Genomic DNA, 18,718 nt, shown 5'->3' with positions numbered 1-18,718 from the left:
AAATCTTTGAAATGTCAACATAGGGCCTCAGAACACTTGGAAATGCCAACATAGGGCCTCAGAAAACTTGGAAATGTCAACAGAGCCTCAGTACACTAGAAAATGTCAACAAAGGGCCTCAGTTCACTTGTATATGTCAACATAGGGCCTCAGAAAACTTGGAAATGTCAACATAGGGCATCAGAACACTTGGAAATGCCAACATAGGGCCACAGAAAACTTGGAAATGTCAACAGAGCCTCAGTACACTAGAAAATGTCAACAAAGGGCCTCAGTACACTTGGAAATGTCAACATAGGGCCTCAGAAAACTAGGAAATGTCATCATAGGGCCTCAGAAAACTTGGAAATGTCAACATAGAGCCTCAGAAAACTTGGAAATGTCACCATAGGGCCTCAGAACACATGGAAATGCCAACATAGGGCCTCAGAAAACTTGGAAATGTCAACATAGGGCCTCAGTACACTTGGAAATGTCAACATAGGGCCTCAGTACACTTGGAAATGTCAACATAGGGCCTCAGAAAACTTGGAAATGTCAACATAGGGCCTCAGAAAACTTGGAAATGTCAACATAGGGCCTCAGAAAACTTGGAAATGTCACCAAAGGGCCTCAGAACACTTGGAAATGCCAACATAGGGCCTCAGAAAACTTGGAAATGTCACCATAGGGCCTCAGTACAATTGGAAATGTCAACATAGGCCTCAGTACACTTGGAAATGTCACCATAGGGCCTCACAACACTTGGAAATGCCAACAAAGGGCCTCAGTACACATGAAAATGTCAACAAAGTGCCTCAGTACACATGGAAATGTCATCATAGGGCCTCAGTACACTTGGGAATGTCAAAACAGGTCTTAGTACACTTGGAAATGTCAACATAGGGCCTCAGAAAACTTGGAAATGTCAACATAGGGCCTCAGTTTACTAGAAAATGTCAACAAAGGGCCTCAGTACACTTGGGAATGTCAACATAGGCCTCAGTACACTTGGAAATGTCAACATAGGGCCTCAGAACACTTGGAAATGTCAACATAGGGCCTCAGAAAACTTGGAAATGTCAACATAGGGCCTCAGAAAACTTGGAAATGTCAACATAGGGCCTCAGAACACTTGGAAATGCCAACATAGGGCCTCAGAACACTTGGAAATGTCAACATAGGGCCTCAGTACACATGGAAATGTAAACATAGACCTAAGTACACTTGGAAATGTCAACATAGGGCCTCAGTACACATGGAAATGTCAACATAGGGCCTCAGTACGCATGGAAATGTCAACATAGGGCCTCAGTACACATGGAAATGTCAATACAGGGCCTCAGTACACATGGAAATGTCAACATAGGGCCTCAGTACACATGGAAATGTCAACATAGGGCCTCAGTTCACATGGAAATGTCAACATATGGCCTCAGTGCACTTGGAAATGTCAAAAGAGGCCTCAGTACACTTGGAAATGTCAACATAGGGCCTCAATACACTTGGAAATGTCAACATAGGACTCAATACACTTGGAAATGCCAACATAGGCCTCAGTACACATGGAAATGTCAAAAGAGGCCTCAGAACACTTGGAAATGTCAGCATTTGCCTTATTTATCTGGAAATGCCAACATAGGCCTCAGAAAACTTGGAAAAGTCAACATAGGCATCAATACACTTAGAAATGCCAACATAGGCCTCACTACATTTGGAAATGTCAACATAGGGCCTCAGTACACTTGGAAATGCCATAATAATGCCTCAATACACTTGGAAATGCCAACATATAACTTCGCACTCTTGAACTTGAATACATAGGCATCAGGACACTTGAAAATGTCAACATAGGCCTCAGAGCATTTTTAAATGGCTCCATAGGCCTCAGTGCACTTTGAAATGACTACATAGGCATTGCCTCATAGTCAGTAAGATGATGCTTTAGTGGCTTGGTCAGTCATGGGTTGCTTTAGCCTCTTTTTAGTCAGGGATTGGTTTAACCTCTTGTCCAGTCAGGGGTTTCTTAAGCCTCTTTGTCAGTCAAGGGTTTGCTTCAGTCTCTTGCCCAGTCAGGAGTTGCCTAAGTGTCTTTGTCAGTCTGGGGTTGCTTTAGCCTCTTGGCCAGTCAGGGGTTGCTTTAGCCTCTTGTTCAGTCAGGGGTTGCTTGAGCCTTTTGGCCATTCAGGGGTTGCTTTAGTCCCTTGGCCAGTCAGGGGTTGCTTTAGCCTCTTGGTCTGTCAGGGGTTGCTTTAGTCTCTTGGCCAGTCAGGGTTTGCTTTAGCCTCTTGGTCAGTCAGGGGTTGCTTTAGGCTCTTAGTCAGTCAGGGGTTGCTTTAGTCTCTTAGTCAGTCAGGGGTTGCTTTAGTCTCTTAGTCAGTCTAGGGTTGTTTAAGTCTCTTTGCCTTCATTTCTTATCCAGTCAGGAGAAGCCTTGGTCAGTCAGGGGTTGCTTTAGTCTCTTAGTCAGTCTGGGGTTGCTTTAGTCTCTTAGTCAGTCTGGGGTTGCTTTAGTATCTTAATCAGTCTAGGGTTGCTTTAGTCTCTTAGTCAGTCTGGGGTTGCTTTAGTATCTTAATCAGTCTAGGGTTGCTTTAGTCTCTTAGTCAGTCTGGGGTTGCTTTAGTATCTTAATCAGTCTAGGGTTGCTTTAGTCTCTTAGTCAGTCTGGGGTTGCTTTAGTATCTTAATCAGTCTAGGGTTGCTTTAGTCTCTTAGTCAGTCTGGGGTTGCTTTAGTCTCTTAGTCAGTCAGGGGTTGCTTTAGTCTCTTAGTCAGTCAGGGGTTGCTTTAGTCTCTTAGTCAGTCTGGGGTTGCTTTAGTATCTTAGTCAGTCTGGGGTTGCTTTAGTATCTTAATCAGTCTAGGGTTGCTTTAGTCTCTTAGTCAGTCTGGGGTTGCTTTAGTCTCTTAGTCAGTCAGGGGTTGCTTTAGTATCTTAATCAGTCTAGGGTTGCTTTAGTCTCTTAGTCAGTCTGGGGTTGCTTTAGTCTCTTAGTCAGTCTGGGGTTGCTTTAGTCTCTTAGTCAGTCTGGGGTTGCTTTAGTCTCTTAGTCAGTCTGGGGTTGCTTTAGTATCTTAATCAGTCATGGGTTGCTTTAGTCTCTTAGTCAGTCTGGGGTTGCTTTAGTCTCTTAGTCAGTCTGGGGTTGCTTTAGTCTCTTAGTCAGTCTAGGGTTGCTTTAGTCTCTTAGTCAGTCAGGGGTTGCTTTAGTCTCTTAGTCAGTCTGGGGTTGCTTTAGTATCTTAGTCAGTCTGAGGTTGCTTTAGCATCTTAGTCAGTCTGGGGTTGCTTTAGTCTCTTAGTCAGTCTGGGGTTGCTTTAGTATCTTAGTCAGTCTGGGGTTGCTTTAGTATCTTAGTCAGTCTGGGGTTGCTTTAGTATCTTAGTCAGTCTGGGGTTGCTTTAGTCTCTTAGTCAGTCTGGGGTTGCTTTAGTCTCTTAGTCAGTCAGGAGTTGTTTAAGCCTCTTGGTGAGTCTGGGGTTGTTTTAGTCTCTTTGCCTTCATTTCTTATCCAGTCAGGAGATGCCTTGGTCAATCAGGGGTTCTTTAACCATTTGTGTTATATAAATGTCATTGCCAATAAAGAGTTATCATTCCAAACCTCCTGGCAGCTTTAGCATTTTAGCTATCTACTCTCAACATAACAACAGTCATGTTGTTTTTAGTTTTTAATCTGTTTTACTCATTCGGAACTCCTCGGCCATATTTTCAAAAACAACCTCGGATGTATGCAAGTACATCAGTAGAAATAGTTCGTAAAATTTTGAATTATATCATTAATTAAATGTAGTGTTTTAGAGTTGTATTTATTAATCTAAGTTTAAACTGATTGCCATTGAATTGTATTATTGTAAACATAATTAAATATTCCAAGAGTTAAGTCACAAAGTTTAAATGCTAAATAAAATTACTACGCGATCTACTTGCAGCGGACTTAAATGTACCACTTTTTGAGTATGTAAACCGTCCAAATACATCCGAGGTTGTTTTTGATAAAATGGCCGAGGAGCTCCGAATGCTGTTTTACTACGTAACTCTACCAATGAATTTTAGAACATTTCATATTATGCATGCTTGCTGTGACAAAAAAAAATACAGCAAGTATTGATATCTCATATGGTATTAATTAAATTAAATCTAAGTTAAGACATTACCCAATACATATCCCAACCAATATTTACTCGTGCTTGCTATTAAAAAATATAGCTTATTCATCTCTTAATCTTGATGCACAAGTGCATTAATTAAATTAAATCTTAGTTAAGAAATTACTCATTATGTATCCCAATCAATATAAGGTCAGTTGTAATCTGCTATACAAGTTCATTTCTAATCTGTTATATAAAATGTAAAATTCTGATTAACTTTGAGTAATCATTTTGAAAACTTCTTCATACAAAGCATTCTCATTTCAGATCTTGCTATCATTTTTTTTTAAATTCTACAATTTGATATTTTAATAAAATTGTTTCAAAGCAATATGTATAAACTTTCACCTCCAAAATAAACACTTTCCATATAATTTCCAACATGATTCCAGGACTTCACTTAAAAATAAAACATCACTAAAAGCCACTAATGATACAGAAACTTTTTCTTGGAGAATGAAGACATCAGAAAACGGAATAGAAAATCCCTCCTTAATGAACATTGGGTAAAACAGGCTTTTACACTACGTTAGTTCTGAATATCTGAGTATAGTACATTATAACTTTACACATACTTTTCCCATTCAAGAACTCATACACAAATCCTATGAGATAACATTTGATGACAAGGAGTTTGTTTATATCCCATCAAAGCAACCTTGACAAAGTCCTCATGTTTATGACAGACAGATTACTAGTAATAACACGTGATAATCATTCAAAAAAGATCAATAAATACACTTTTGTTAGCCTTCTCATCAGATGTTCCAAGCTATCTAGAATTACTCCATGCACATTTAAGCATTAACAGCACAATTGTGATACAATTGTTTCCTTGCTCGGTAAATTGCAAAATCTATAAACATTGCTAGGGACAGTATCATGACCAATTGGAAAGTCACTGGGACCTACCATTACAGATGATCATACAGACATATAACCCATGTTCAGCTGATCAAGGACTGGATCATTGTTTTACAAATGGCTTTTTATATGGGTTTATATGGGCTTATTTGTTTCAGAGAATATTCTAGTTAATCATTTGCTCTTCTGTTTTTATGTGACTGTTCTGTTCAATTAGATATTCCATTAGATTGTTACCAAATCTGTCTTGATTTTATCATGCTGATCAATTTGGGTCAATTTACAAAGTCAAATGATCTTCACTTTTTTCCTGTAAAGAGTGACTTGTAAACTTAGGGTTGTAACAGCCCTACTCCCAAACACACACATCAACCCCCCCCCCCTGAGTACCGAATACCCCTTCCTTTTCTACACAAATCAGACTTGATGCTATGCCCAAGTTTTGTGATCTTAAGAGTCCGTGTTGGTGAAGCTTTGAAACAAAAGGCAAAATAAGTATTTCAAGAACCATAACTCATAAAGACCTGCAGTTAATAAATAGCTTGTAACTGATCATATTTAGTCATTTTTAATGCCTATAAACACTAAACACTAAATTTGGTAAAGATTAGAAGATAATAGCATAGGCCTCAATTCAGGAACTGCCAGTATTTAGGCCTTGATACAATTAAAAACATCAACATAGGTCTCAGTGCACTTGGAAACATTCACACAGGCCTAAGTACACTTGAAAATGCCAACATAGGCCTGAGAGTACACTTGAAAATGCCAACATAGGCCTCAGTACACTTTAAAATGCCAACAGAGGCAGTACACTTAAAAATGCCAACATAGGTCGCAGTACACTTAAAATGCCAACACAGGCCTCAGTGTACTTGGAAATGCCAACACAGGCCTCAGTATACTTAGAAATGCTAACACAGGCCTCAGTATACTAGGAAATGCTAACACAGGCCTCAGTTTACTTGGAAATGCCAACACAGGCTTAAGTATACTTGGAAATGCCAACATATGCATCAGTTCAAGTGGAAATGCCAACACAGATATCAACACACTTGGAAACAAAGGCCTCAGTATACTTGAAAATGCCAAAATATGCATCAACACACTGGGATATTATAACATATGCATCAGTTCAAGTGGAAATGCCAACACCGGCACACACTTGGAAATGCCAACTGCCAACACAGACATCAACAAACTTGGAAATGCCAACACAGAAGCCAACACAGACATCAACATGCTTGGAAATGCCAACACAGACATCAACAAGCTTGGAAATGCCAACACAGACATCAATTAGCTTGGAAATGCCAACACAGACATCAGCAAGCTTGGAAATGCCAACACAGACACCAACAAGCTTGGAAATGCCAACACAGACATCAACAAGCTTGGAAAAGCCAACACAGACATCAACAAGCATGGAAATGCCAACACAGACATCAACAAGCTTGGAAATGCCAACACAGACATCAACAAACTTGGAAATGCCAATGTGAGACTCATTTCTCTCATTTGACTTTGATGATCAAATCAAACCAAAATGCATATGATTGTTGTACAGTTAGGAATATATTATCCTCTTAAATGTTTTTCTTTTCAATTAAAAATTACCTGACAAATTTCCCCAGTTAAAAAAGAGCCAAAATATCACTAATATCACACAAATCATATACCTTATTTTGTTGTGATCATTGAATCAAATGAGTTGAACATAAAAATGCTTCAAAATTAAAAAATAATAAATTTTGACATCAACCTATATTGTGCCCATTTAAGACCATGAAAACAACCCCATGGTGAAACTAATGACATCTTAGGTCACACACAGAATGGTGGACTTCTTTACCTCCAAGATCAGAACAGTCTAATATTTAAAGGGAAGCAACCTATACTAGCTGAAGACAAATAGCGGTCCTTCAATAGTTTACTTTAAACCAACATGTTATGTAATGTTTGATGAAATCGTATTGCATGTCTGTAGAAGTATATAGTGAGGGGTTCGTTCATCGTTAAGAATACATTACACTAAAACTTGTTAAACTCATTTCCGCTTAAATTTACATAAATTACAATTAATATTTTTTTGGAACAAAGAAGCACTCACAAATATACAAGATAATATTTCATCATAAATACTAACAAAAAATCCAACATAATTTCAACTAGCAATTCACCAGAGGGAAAAACAGTATCTTTATTTGAATTTTATTTATTTTTTGCTTGTTTATCTCTGCACTGCCACAGAAAAAAACCAGTTCCACAAAATATTTTTTTTTTATTTAAAAGGGTGGATGTATTTGATTTTAAAATAACATTGTGCGGTACATGTATAATTTGGCATACTTTCCAAAATTTGCCTTTGACAGGCCAAATTTTGTCAGATAAAAAACACTGGATGTTAAGGCAAGAACAGGCTGGAAACCGAAATTAACAATTGTGCCTTTGAGCGAAGGTTACCGGAGCGAATGTTTCATTCAGTCAAACAAGGGAAATAACTCAATAATTATTAAAACCAGAGGTATGGCCTTATGCATTTTCCAATTGTTTCTGGCAACATGTTCAGAAAGTTTATGTTGCATTTTTCAATGGTCTGAGTTATAGCAATGTTTTTGTCACAACAACATCGATGACAACAACAAAGGCACAAAAGGCAATCACAGCCCTTCAAATTTTTGAAAACAGTAGAACTTAAAACATGTTATATCAACTCTTACAATGCAGACTCCAGGGGGAGATTAAGGCATATTTGACACTTTGAAGGCTGCGTACTCATCATGAAAATCAGACCAGAAAAATCAAGGGTGATCGCTAAGGTCCAAAATATGACATGTAAAGTTCTTGTAAAACAGCCATAAAAGTCCCTACTAACACATACAATTTCAAAGCAACTGACATGATAAATTGACAAATTGTCTGGGACAGTTACCGTAAATGACTGGGTATTAGACGCACTTTTTTCCCTCAGATTTTGATGCAAAAAAATGCCTGCGTATAATACCCAGTAACAATTTTTTGAACTTTTTTTCTGAGGTCAATTTCAAGCCGAGAGTTTGTTTAGATTTATGTAGAAAGGGATGTTACTTGCGTCATATTGATCGAGTATATACGGGTTAAAACGGCAGTTGAAGATCGGGATACGGTATATCGTAAGACGTTTATAATTTCAACAAAAATATTTTTCGATTAAAGTTACCGTAATTCACCTAAGAGTTCGGACACTAAATATTTGGACACCCATAATTATTTCCCCAAATAATTTATTTTGCGTACCTAATTTTCGGGCACCCAAAGGACATCAATCATAACTTTCATAGTTACCAAGTTTCACAGACGAAGATTATTGATTTTTATCTTTACAATGCCTGGCTAGATTACCTAACCGTATACACCACTGAGACAATTTAATTAGTTACTACCCATCCTAAACGATTTATTGCCTGTTGAAAAGGAAGTGTGATATATTTATTTGAGGATTAAACAAACAACAAGGGCAATCAAGGGATTAAGAAAACATCGACATGGCATGTTTGTAAAACGATCTGCCAATAAGCTTTTAAACTTGTACCACACTTATAGACTATATGAAGCAATAATCGTACAGTTATACATTAATCCTGCATAGCAATGTCCATGCTCTCCACGAGATCCTCGTGGGTATAACTGTAAGTTATGTGACGTCACACAGTGTGACTCTTTGATCTAAAGCCGATAGAATGTGTTTATTCAGTTCAGTGCATGTATAAAATGGTGTTTTAATTAACTTCATGAAGGATTTACACTTATAGGCGTAATAAATAAGTTTATGACCATTGATTACTACGGATAAATTAATAAGTGGTAAAAAGCAAACATGAAGAAAAAAGGCAGGTTAAACAAACATGTAAATAAAATGCAAAATTTTCTATGTATTCGGAGAGCGAAAAAAAAAATAATTTATGGTGTCCGAACTCTTGTGAATTACGGTATTCAATATTATTTTGAATAATAAATTGAATTAAACAATAATCAAACTTACATATAAAAAAGCAAAGTTGGGCACTGTCAAAATATTTTTTGCATAACATAACTTTTCATTCTCGACAGTATGGTTGTATGGTTTTAAAGATAACCATCGCCATTTTCACGAATTTTTTTTTTTTGTCACTGTCAACAAACATGGTGGCTGAAAATGCCGGACGATTTTGACATTTTTTCTATGCGTCTTTTAACCAAAAACATAGATTTAAAGTTTTTTTCTCGGATTTTTCACATATTTTTTTGCCTGCGTCTTATACCCCCTATCGTCTTATACCCAGTCATTTACGGTAATTTCAACTTGTGGTGTCCCTTCAGGATCCCTTGGAAATATAGTTTGTGTAGACCCCTGGAAAGTTAAGATGACATATGTGATGCCGAGGGCCATGTTAAATAACAGAGCTTTACACACAGCAGTTTGAATGTTATCTCTGCTAGCTGAAAAGTGCTTTTATACAAAAAATTGCTGCATAGTTCTTAATGTTAGATAGCGCAAGAGAGCAAATCACATATGCATTTTTGCCTGGGATCAACATCTGGAGCATCACTTTCATTAAATAAAGGTCTCGAGTTGAATTGGAAGAAAAAAAATTCAGAAGTCAACGCCATAAAAATTGCTGTTTTTGATATAAACAATCATTTGGGGCAGTTGCTTGAGCAATTTTCTCTAAAGCACCCTGTAAGAGATTTCTATGCAACATGCAATGGTTTCAAGAAAGCTCTTTGTTATTCCCCTTGGCAAGATCTTGGCTGCTTGGTGGAGAGCGCTTTTTTGAATGTTGCATTGCGTAGAAAATCTCGATCTTAAATAAAAGGTTAAAATCACAACGTTTTGAAAAGAGATTCTGGCTGCATGCTTTATTTCAGTAGGCAAACTTTTTAAAAATGTGCTTTTAAAAGCAGGTCAATGCTCAAATATGTAGTGCTTTTCTGTGGTTTACCCAAAGGACTCTCTTCTCTAAGGCATCATAACACGGATCAACATCAATGTCAACTATTGCAAATAAATGGACAAACAGCTTACCTTAGGGCTGGGTATCTTTATTTTCAGCTTCTGTCTCATCTGCAAGGCTTTTGACGGACTTGTGATGTCGTCCGGAATTTCCATTCGTGTTCCCATGGCGATTGTAATCCAAATAAAACACACACCTTTTATTAAAGATTAACAAACTAATCTCCACTGCACTCAAAAATGAACTTGCTTCAAATACACACTCTTCAGATTCCACTCTGTAGCACACTCTAGCTGTAACTTTATAAAACTGTGTGTTCTACTTCGCACATATGTTTCCAAACCTTAATCCCTTATTTATGCAAATTTTAAAAAGTTAATTATTTTTGCATTGAATTATGATGATATTAAAATCCCTTTGTTATAAGAAGGAATATACCATGACGAGGACTTTCTTAAATCATGAACCTGGTGCATCACTATCATGGTAAACTGTGAACTAGATTTATGATGTATTAATGATAAACATATATGATAATTGAAATATTATCTCTGTACAGGTGACTTAACTTAACCTACAAGGTCTTTGACAACTCTTTGAAATGAAAAAAAACTTTCCCTAATGAAATGCTTAAAGGGACTTTATCACCAAGTTTATGGCCTGACATTGAAGACCTTATTTTTGTGTGCTGTGTGAAGAAATGTGTGTTATAAGGATATACGGAATAATTGTTTGTTTCAATGTCAGGTCATAATGTATTTTACAAAGCGAGTACCAAAATTTACATTGTGCCTCAAAAGGATATAAAATGAAGGCTAATTGTATTTTTTTTTCAAACATAGAATCAATGACGTGATTGAAATTGTGGTCCAAAACTGAGTGCACTGATTTTTGTTTTGCACTTGCAAAGAACTGGCTAAAGTTTCAAAACAGTGAAAAATATCAGACTGTTATTTTCACTGTTTGAAACTATTTCACTGATGAAAGTCTTTAAACCACCGGAAAGCATATTATAAAAATTATCAATGAAAGAATTGTTATTTATACAGTGTTTGTTAAAACAAAGGAATAAAATAACGAAATTGGACCTGCATTATGCAATTTAGAAAAATAATCATTATGTTGCTAACATGAAATATGTAAGAAAGTGCCTTTAAATTGCAATCACTTCAAAAAACAGCTGCTACTGATATACCCACAGATGGGTGCACAATCTTTTTGCACTGCTTAATTCTTTATTTTTCCTGATGAAACATTGACAAGCATGATTATTTCTGTAATAAAAACGTTACCAAGATTTGAATGAGAGATTTTTACAACATGATGATGTTTTTATGAGTTAAATGTATCATGTAATCTCATTAAGTTAAGAACCATAACAAAACTCACATTCTTAAGTACATTATTTTAACAAATTTAACCTTTTTTGCTGAAAATTGTAATCGGAGTCTCCAAAATCTTGTTAAAACTAGATGTTTGTTGCCAAATGACAACAATGTCAAGCCCATCACTGTCACAATAAGGAAACAGTGCTGATAAAGGTCACTCTTTGAACTAAATTGTTACTGTTGGACAGTTTATGACTATGCTTGATAGTGATTTCAAACAAATTTTTAGAAAAACGTACAATGTTTATACACCAAAAATATGCATGAAAATTGTCTAAACAATATACACATATATATGGATAAATCTGATGAAAAGTAGCAGATATTTAAAATAATCGTTGTCAAAAACTACGAAATTCTCACTTAGTTGAAAATATGCTTATTGAATACGGCCCCAGACCAATAAGTGTGACCTTGATCCTATTTATATATACCCTCTTCTCATGGTGAAAATTTGTGCCAAATTATTTTTAAAACCAAGTTAGAGCCTGGACAAGCTATAACACATGGACTATTTATCAATGGCGTTTGAGTGTGACCTTTAACTGTGACCAACAGAAATGTGTCTTGCACGCAACAATCTGTTTCTTCTGTTCTGATGGTAACTTTTGTGCCATGTAATTCTAAATTAAATTTCCTAAATGCAGGGCCAAGTAACAGCTCAGAAAAGTCAAAATACAAGAAATTTGGAACGATGACCTTTCAGTTATAATGACCCTGACCTTTGATCAACAGACATTGGGCTTTAACCCTGTCTTCTCATGGTGAACATTTGTGCAAAGTTATTTTAAAGATCCCCCAATATGACCTTGCCTGTTGACCTACAGATACACAGGTTTTCACTTGACACGTCTCCTTCTCATAGTTAATATTTGTGAAAGGTTATTTTGAAATCCCTCAAAACATGGCCAAATCCAGATCCAGTCCAGATAGGCCAACATCAAAGTACTTTAGACCAATGACCTTTAAAAGTGACCTTAAATCATGAACCACAGACATTCTTATTGTAAAACCACACAAGTTCTCATGGTGAACAATTGTGCCAAGTTATTTTCAAATCCCCTCATTGTCCAAGTATCAAGCAGAACAAACCAAGATTGAACTGACAGATGGACGAACAAATGCACATACACCAAACTGCCACTCAGTGATAATTATGTTGAGCTCACCCCAAGAGGGCTCGAATAAAATTTATGATCAGCGATTGACATTTTATCATGTTTAAAATAATTTCACATAATCATATTTTTTTTATTATTAACTCACTTTTAGGATATTGTCATTATTATTATGAGTAACACAAACATAAATTCTCCAAAAAAAATCTTTTAATTTGTTAAGATATAAATCAATTAAGGTACCTGAATAAGAAATTGTAGTCCTTTAAATGTCCTAAATTACAGTAGTATTTTACTGTTCACAAATTTTAATTTCTCAAAATGTAGACTAATCTATTGTAAAAACAAACTTCTCTTTCAACTCATTTACTATTGGGTTTCAATTCTTAAATAACTCCATCAAATATTTGAATAGTGTCTCTTACAAAACTGCATGTGTGCAAAGTAACTTACAATAAACATGCTCTTCACCTTCAATACAGAAAAACCTTACAGTTGACATACCCTGAAAATGAAGGAATTACTCAAATTTGTTTCTTCATGTATTGAAAAAAATCCAATGGACTTGCTTTTTATCTAATTTCAAAGGCATTTTTCTCACATAAAAACCATGGTAACACCTTAATAACTAATGCACCTGTCTTCAGATTATAGAATTACTAGAATTACACTCAAGACTATCACTTACTGGATCTTATTATATAATTTACTGTTTAACAAGACTCTGCTTAAACTGAACGAATCTTTTTAAAATATCATTTGGATCTGATGCAGGTGATGGCTGATTAGAAGATTCATTTCAAACTCAATCTCTTCTATATCATGCATGCTCTGATGATCTTAACACTTCATATAATTATGTAACTCTGCAGTTTAAGTAATGGTTCAAGATGCAGTGGCATTACAATTTATTTCCTGTAAGTACATACTAGCTATCTTTAACTTTTTAGTTTTTCTTAAACTACCTACTTACTGGGCCAGCCAACTTTGATATCTACACTTCACCTGATAAAAAATTTCCGACAAAAATTATAAAAGTTGTCAAAACGGTCAATCCTTGAGAGTGCAGCTTTAAACAATGAGACATTAATCTCACATGAGACATAAGGTTGTTAAGCTAGCAAAGCAAATGTGAATCAAAAACAGCAAAAAATTGCAAAACGCCTGAAGATGTAGCGGAACAAAGCTTCAACCTTGTAAGCAGAATTAAACTGCATTTATATGAAATCTAGGATCATCTTTTAAAGTTGAGATCTTATAAATGTTCACACTAGAGGAGAAAAACAAATTGCATGGACACAAAACAATTTATCTCTCTGTTTTTCACTGTAAGCACATCACCATGTAAACAACTATGCTATGTAAATAAATGCACATAGAAACAGTTAATGTATTTTATTGTTTCTTCAATACCGGAGTTGATTTTCAGAAAATTCTCTCAAATCTCGTGTGGGGCTCATTAAGGGTTTATGCAGTGGATGAAATTGATAGATTAACCGAGACTTACCTTCGTAGTTTGATCGGAATTTCATCACTGCAAACTCCTTAAGAGCTCAACACGCCCAACCCACTCCGCCCTTTTCTTGACTTTGACTTTCTACAAATTAACATTTAGCAAATATTTTGCTTCTCTAAAGCCTGATATTCCTAGCTGCGGTAGCTGCGTCGCCTCTCGTGTTGAGCTCTTAAGGGGTTTGCAGTGATGAAATTCCAATCAACCTTCAACTTCAGAATTCCCTTGTGAATAAACACTTAATGTATCTTTCACCTTAGAGGTAGGGACATGGGTCTTGCACGCGACACGTCGTCTTGGTATGTGGAACACATGTGCCAAGCTATTTTAAAATCTGTCCATACAAGAGAAAGTTACAGCCCGGACACGACAACCTATACTCTATGTCCTTATATGCAGCTCTCCGTTGTGAATAAACAGCTCTCCATTGTGAATAAACACTAAGTGTGACCTTGACCTTTGAGGTAGGGACACGGGTCTTGCACGCGACACGTCGTCTTTGTATGTGGAACACATGTGCCAAGTTATTTTAAAATCTGTCCATACAAGGGAAAGTTACAGCCCGGACACGACAACCTATACTCTATGTCCTTATATGCAGCACTCCATTGTAAATAAACACTAAGTGTGACCTTGACCCTTGAGGTAGGGACACGGGTCTTTCACGCGACACGTCGTCTTGGTATGTGGAACACATGTGGCAAGTTATTTTAAAATCTGTCCATACAAGAGAAAGTTACAGCCCGGACACGACAACCTATACTCTTATGTCCTTATATGCAGCACTCCATTGTGAATAAACACTAAGTGTGACCTTGACCTTTAAGGTAGGGACACGGGTCTTGCTTGCGACACGTTGTCTTGGTATGTGGAACACATGTGGCAAGTTATTTTAAAATCTGTCCATACAAGGGAAAGTTACAGCCCGGATACGACAACCTATACTCTATGTCCTTATATGCAGCACTCCATTGTGAATAAACACTAAGTGTGACCTTGACCTTTGAGGAAGGGACACGGGTCTTGCACCCGACACGTCGTCTTGGTATGTGGAACACATGTAGCAAGTTATTTTAAAATCTGTCCATACAAGGCAAAGTTACAGAGATAGACAGACGGACGGACGGACGGACGGACGGACGGTGCGATTTTAATATGCCCACCTTCGGGGGCATAAAAAATGAGCTGTCAAAACTTCCATGGTGCAGCTGTGCCTTATGTTTATTTCTACACACAAGAGTATGATTTATATTATATTTGATTTATATTATATTTGATTTATATTATATTTGATAATATCATTTAACAGAGAAAATCAGAGTATGTAACCAAGTACTGTGTAAGAACACTTTTTCGACATGTTCGCAACGATCATGTTTCAATATTCTTCGTACTATGGTGCTAGGATTTTTTTTCCTGAATCGGAGTTGTGCATATTTTGAGATCTGCTTGCATTTTAAGTACACTTTATTGCTTACACACACCGTAAGAATTTTCCAGTTAGAACTTATGCCGGAACACAACAAATCTAATAAGCTCTTCTTAGAGATTAAATATCCATATATCTATAAAAGTGGTGGAGCTATATGTTGCTCTAGTGATGGCGCTGTCAAGTAGTGGTGGCGCTGTCAAATATGTTTTGCGCCAGAAGTAACATTATGATTTAAATTTCAATATAGCCACACCAAAATTATTTTTTTGTTTCACAGATGTTTGCAAAAACAAAGTGAGCAAGCCGTTTTTTTTTTTTAATATAATCTTGTCATTTTTCATAAAAACTTGCATACTAAGTATAAAGTTCCTGGGCGCAAGCATTCTATAATTATTGAGTGGAAACAAAGTGTGACGTACAGCCTTACTGCCGGACAGAAGGACAGACTGACGGACAGGGAAAAAACAATATGTCTCCCCGAGAAGGGGGAAACATACTTCTCAGTTCAAGTATCTTGACCTGAATCAGAAAGCCTTATGTGCAAAAAGTCTTCTAAAAATACTTTTTTAAACAGTTTAAAGCTTAGACCAGTGGCAACTTCTGATTTTATCATCATGACAAACATTTCACACCCAAAACATCAATTTGGTGTGGCCTAGTTCATGTGTAACAAATTAATCAAATTTATTCATCAGCGAGTGACAGAATGACAGTAAACGAATGCAGAAAACCATTTGTATAAGTTGTACTACAAAAACTATAACCTAATGAAACTTAGGTAAAGTGAATCATTAAGATGTTGATCATTGCCAAATATATAACTTGTAGCCTAATAAACAAAATACAGTGCATGAAATACTTTGCTCTGATTGGCTGGTTTGAAACTATAATGAGCCTTAAGAATATCACAGCTCTCATTAAAACAAAACTCTTATGGTTTAATTCCTATGCAACAGCATTAAAAATTTTGACAATAAAAGATAAAATGAATATAAAATAATGTCAAAGCACTTATTCATTTTTTGTAATTGACAAAAGGGGCATAAACTAATATGGTTTTTTTTAAGTTACAGAGGCCACATATTATATGAACATAATATTGTGGAAGGAGTTACTCCCCTCGAATAACAAATACTCCATTTTTAGACCAAGCTGCCGGAACAATTAACAATAAATGGAATATTTTTTATGAATTTGGATCCAGTAAATTCCCAAATATTGAGTTTTAGTGTACAGAGTACAACCCAGGGTATTCCTTAAAATGACCCTTTAATTCCGCATACTAAAAAGGATTCAGCCTTATTATGGTACAAATTTTGCGAATATGTGAAACAAGTTTCATCATAGTAAGGAAAAAAATGACAAGATTTATCATGCTTTAAAAAAACGTCTTCCTTGCTGATTTTTTGTTTTAAAATTATGCCGTTCTCCCTAAAACTTTAATATTATAATTGGAATATTTATTCCCCTAACATCTATTTTTATTAACAGAATTTATTCTGCAAAAACGAAGGCCTTGGGCCATTTACAGTAAGCAACTAAGATTGAACTTAAATTTAAGATCAGAAACTAAGAGTTTTGATTGGCCTGTATATTTAGCTGACCAATAGGCTGAATAGAATTACTGAAGCATGTCTAAGAATAAGGATAAGATCAATATTGAACACTGGCCCTGATTCATCATACTATCCAAATCTTCACATTTCTTTCCATAACCACAGACTGTTAACAAATTCAGTCTGTTCTACTTGTCATCAGCACAAAAACATCAGCTCTACCTTATCATATTATTATCGTATTGTTTACTCTACATAGATCTATGTCAACACCGTCTCTGACCTTCAATGTCTTCGTTACCTTAAATTGTATGGTATCGTTAATAAGTTGAATGACCTCAAGTTAACTCTTACTATGCTATATATCATTAATAGGAAAGTTCCTTTTATGTTAAAGCTGCACTCTCACAGTTTTGATAAGTTATTTATTTTTTGTCTCCGAACGAGCCAATTTTTGGGAAAATGCATTAAAACCAGTTATATAAGACTCACTGCAGCTGACAAAAAAAAAAAATAGATCGCAGATTTTTACATTCAAGTTCAAAAGTTGATGTTTTGTGCATTTTTCTTAAACCGTTAGTAACTGTTAATAACGGTTTAAGCCATAAAACATTAATTTTCGAACTGAAATATGAAAATCTGAGATCTGATCTTTTGTCAGCAATTATTTATCCATACATGTGATAACGTCCCGGACGTCCGGGATTGTCCCGGAAATGGTATCTCTGTCATGGAGTCACGGAGGGTGCATGTTTGTCCTGGAAAGTCATAAAAAAAAAACGAAAAAAAATAATCTCGGAATCGATTATCTTAATTTTACCAATGTAAGTCAGCTATTTTGGCTGTCCGGGACACTGGTCGTAAAACACAGGACAAATTGACACTAATCCATTAATTGGTACGTGTGTCGTCGAGGTCATCGTCAATCACCCGATAATTGATCTATTGGCCCATTGTTGTGCTTAACGAGTCGGGAGGGTTCTTGTATACAAATTCATTGTTTTCATACGAATTTGTTTGGTCTTATGAATGATAGCTTTTAATTGATGAATTTATATTTTTCACACATTTTACCGACAAACGAGAATGAAGGTAAGTTCAAAGAAAGTGACAAAATGAGTAAAAAAACAAAATTAAAACACGGAAAACATCCCATATTCCATTCAAATTTCAAAGTCGATATGTCGTTATACTTTAAACAACTTACGCGTCCATAAGGAATTTTAGTGTTTTGAACTTTTTTTCGAACTATCGTTGTGTATTATACGCCGAAATAAAACTGACGATATGGGGTTTACAGGTGGTTATATAGAGTGCTTTAATCACGTGACCATGGTAAGTCACTTGACTGCTTTATACAGCCGATTGTTGACACGTCTCTATCAAAATTATATGCATCTCCAAACGGAAAAAAGCTCATCGACTGGAAAATCTTCTTGATCGTCTGGAAAACATTGTGTGTCATCAATTGCAAACGTGGAAATGGAAAAAAATAATATTTTTTAACGCATGTTCTCAAAAGCGCTGTAAAACAGGTGCCCGTATAGTTGTTTATTTCCTGTTTTAATGAAACCGAAAGTAGACTGCATATCCTCCTGGTTAGCACTTCATTTAAAGCTTGGGAAAATATCTGGTGGTTTTATTTTTTTCAAGAAAAAGCAGAAAAAAACAAGAGATGTTTGTCAAACATTATGCCCCCCCTGAGCGCCATGTTGTCAGGATTATATGGACAATTGAATGGA

At 36.0% G+C, this 18,718-nt stretch overlaps 1 protein-coding gene across 1 annotated transcript in view; it reads right to left on the bottom strand.

The window, feature by feature from the left end:
* Window positions 1-10,176, bottom strand: part of LOC128234225 (5'-AMP-activated protein kinase subunit gamma-1-like) — a 221,045-nt gene extending 210,869 nt beyond the window's left edge. The window contains exon 1 of the mRNA XM_052948381.1: window positions 10,041-10,176. Within this exon, the coding sequence (XP_052804341.1) occupies window positions 10,041-10,136 (96 nt within the window). The 5' untranslated portion in view covers window positions 10,137-10,176. The remainder of the gene's footprint in view (window positions 1-10,040) is intronic.
* Window positions 10,177-18,718: the final 8,542 nt, after the last annotated feature.

This window comes from Mya arenaria, chromosome 1, assembly GCF_026914265.1.
Source record: "Mya arenaria isolate MELC-2E11 chromosome 1, ASM2691426v1".
Classification (NCBI taxonomy): domain Eukaryota; kingdom Metazoa; phylum Mollusca; class Bivalvia; order Myida; family Myidae; genus Mya; species Mya arenaria.
This window is presented reverse-complemented; position numbering and strand designations above follow the sequence as displayed.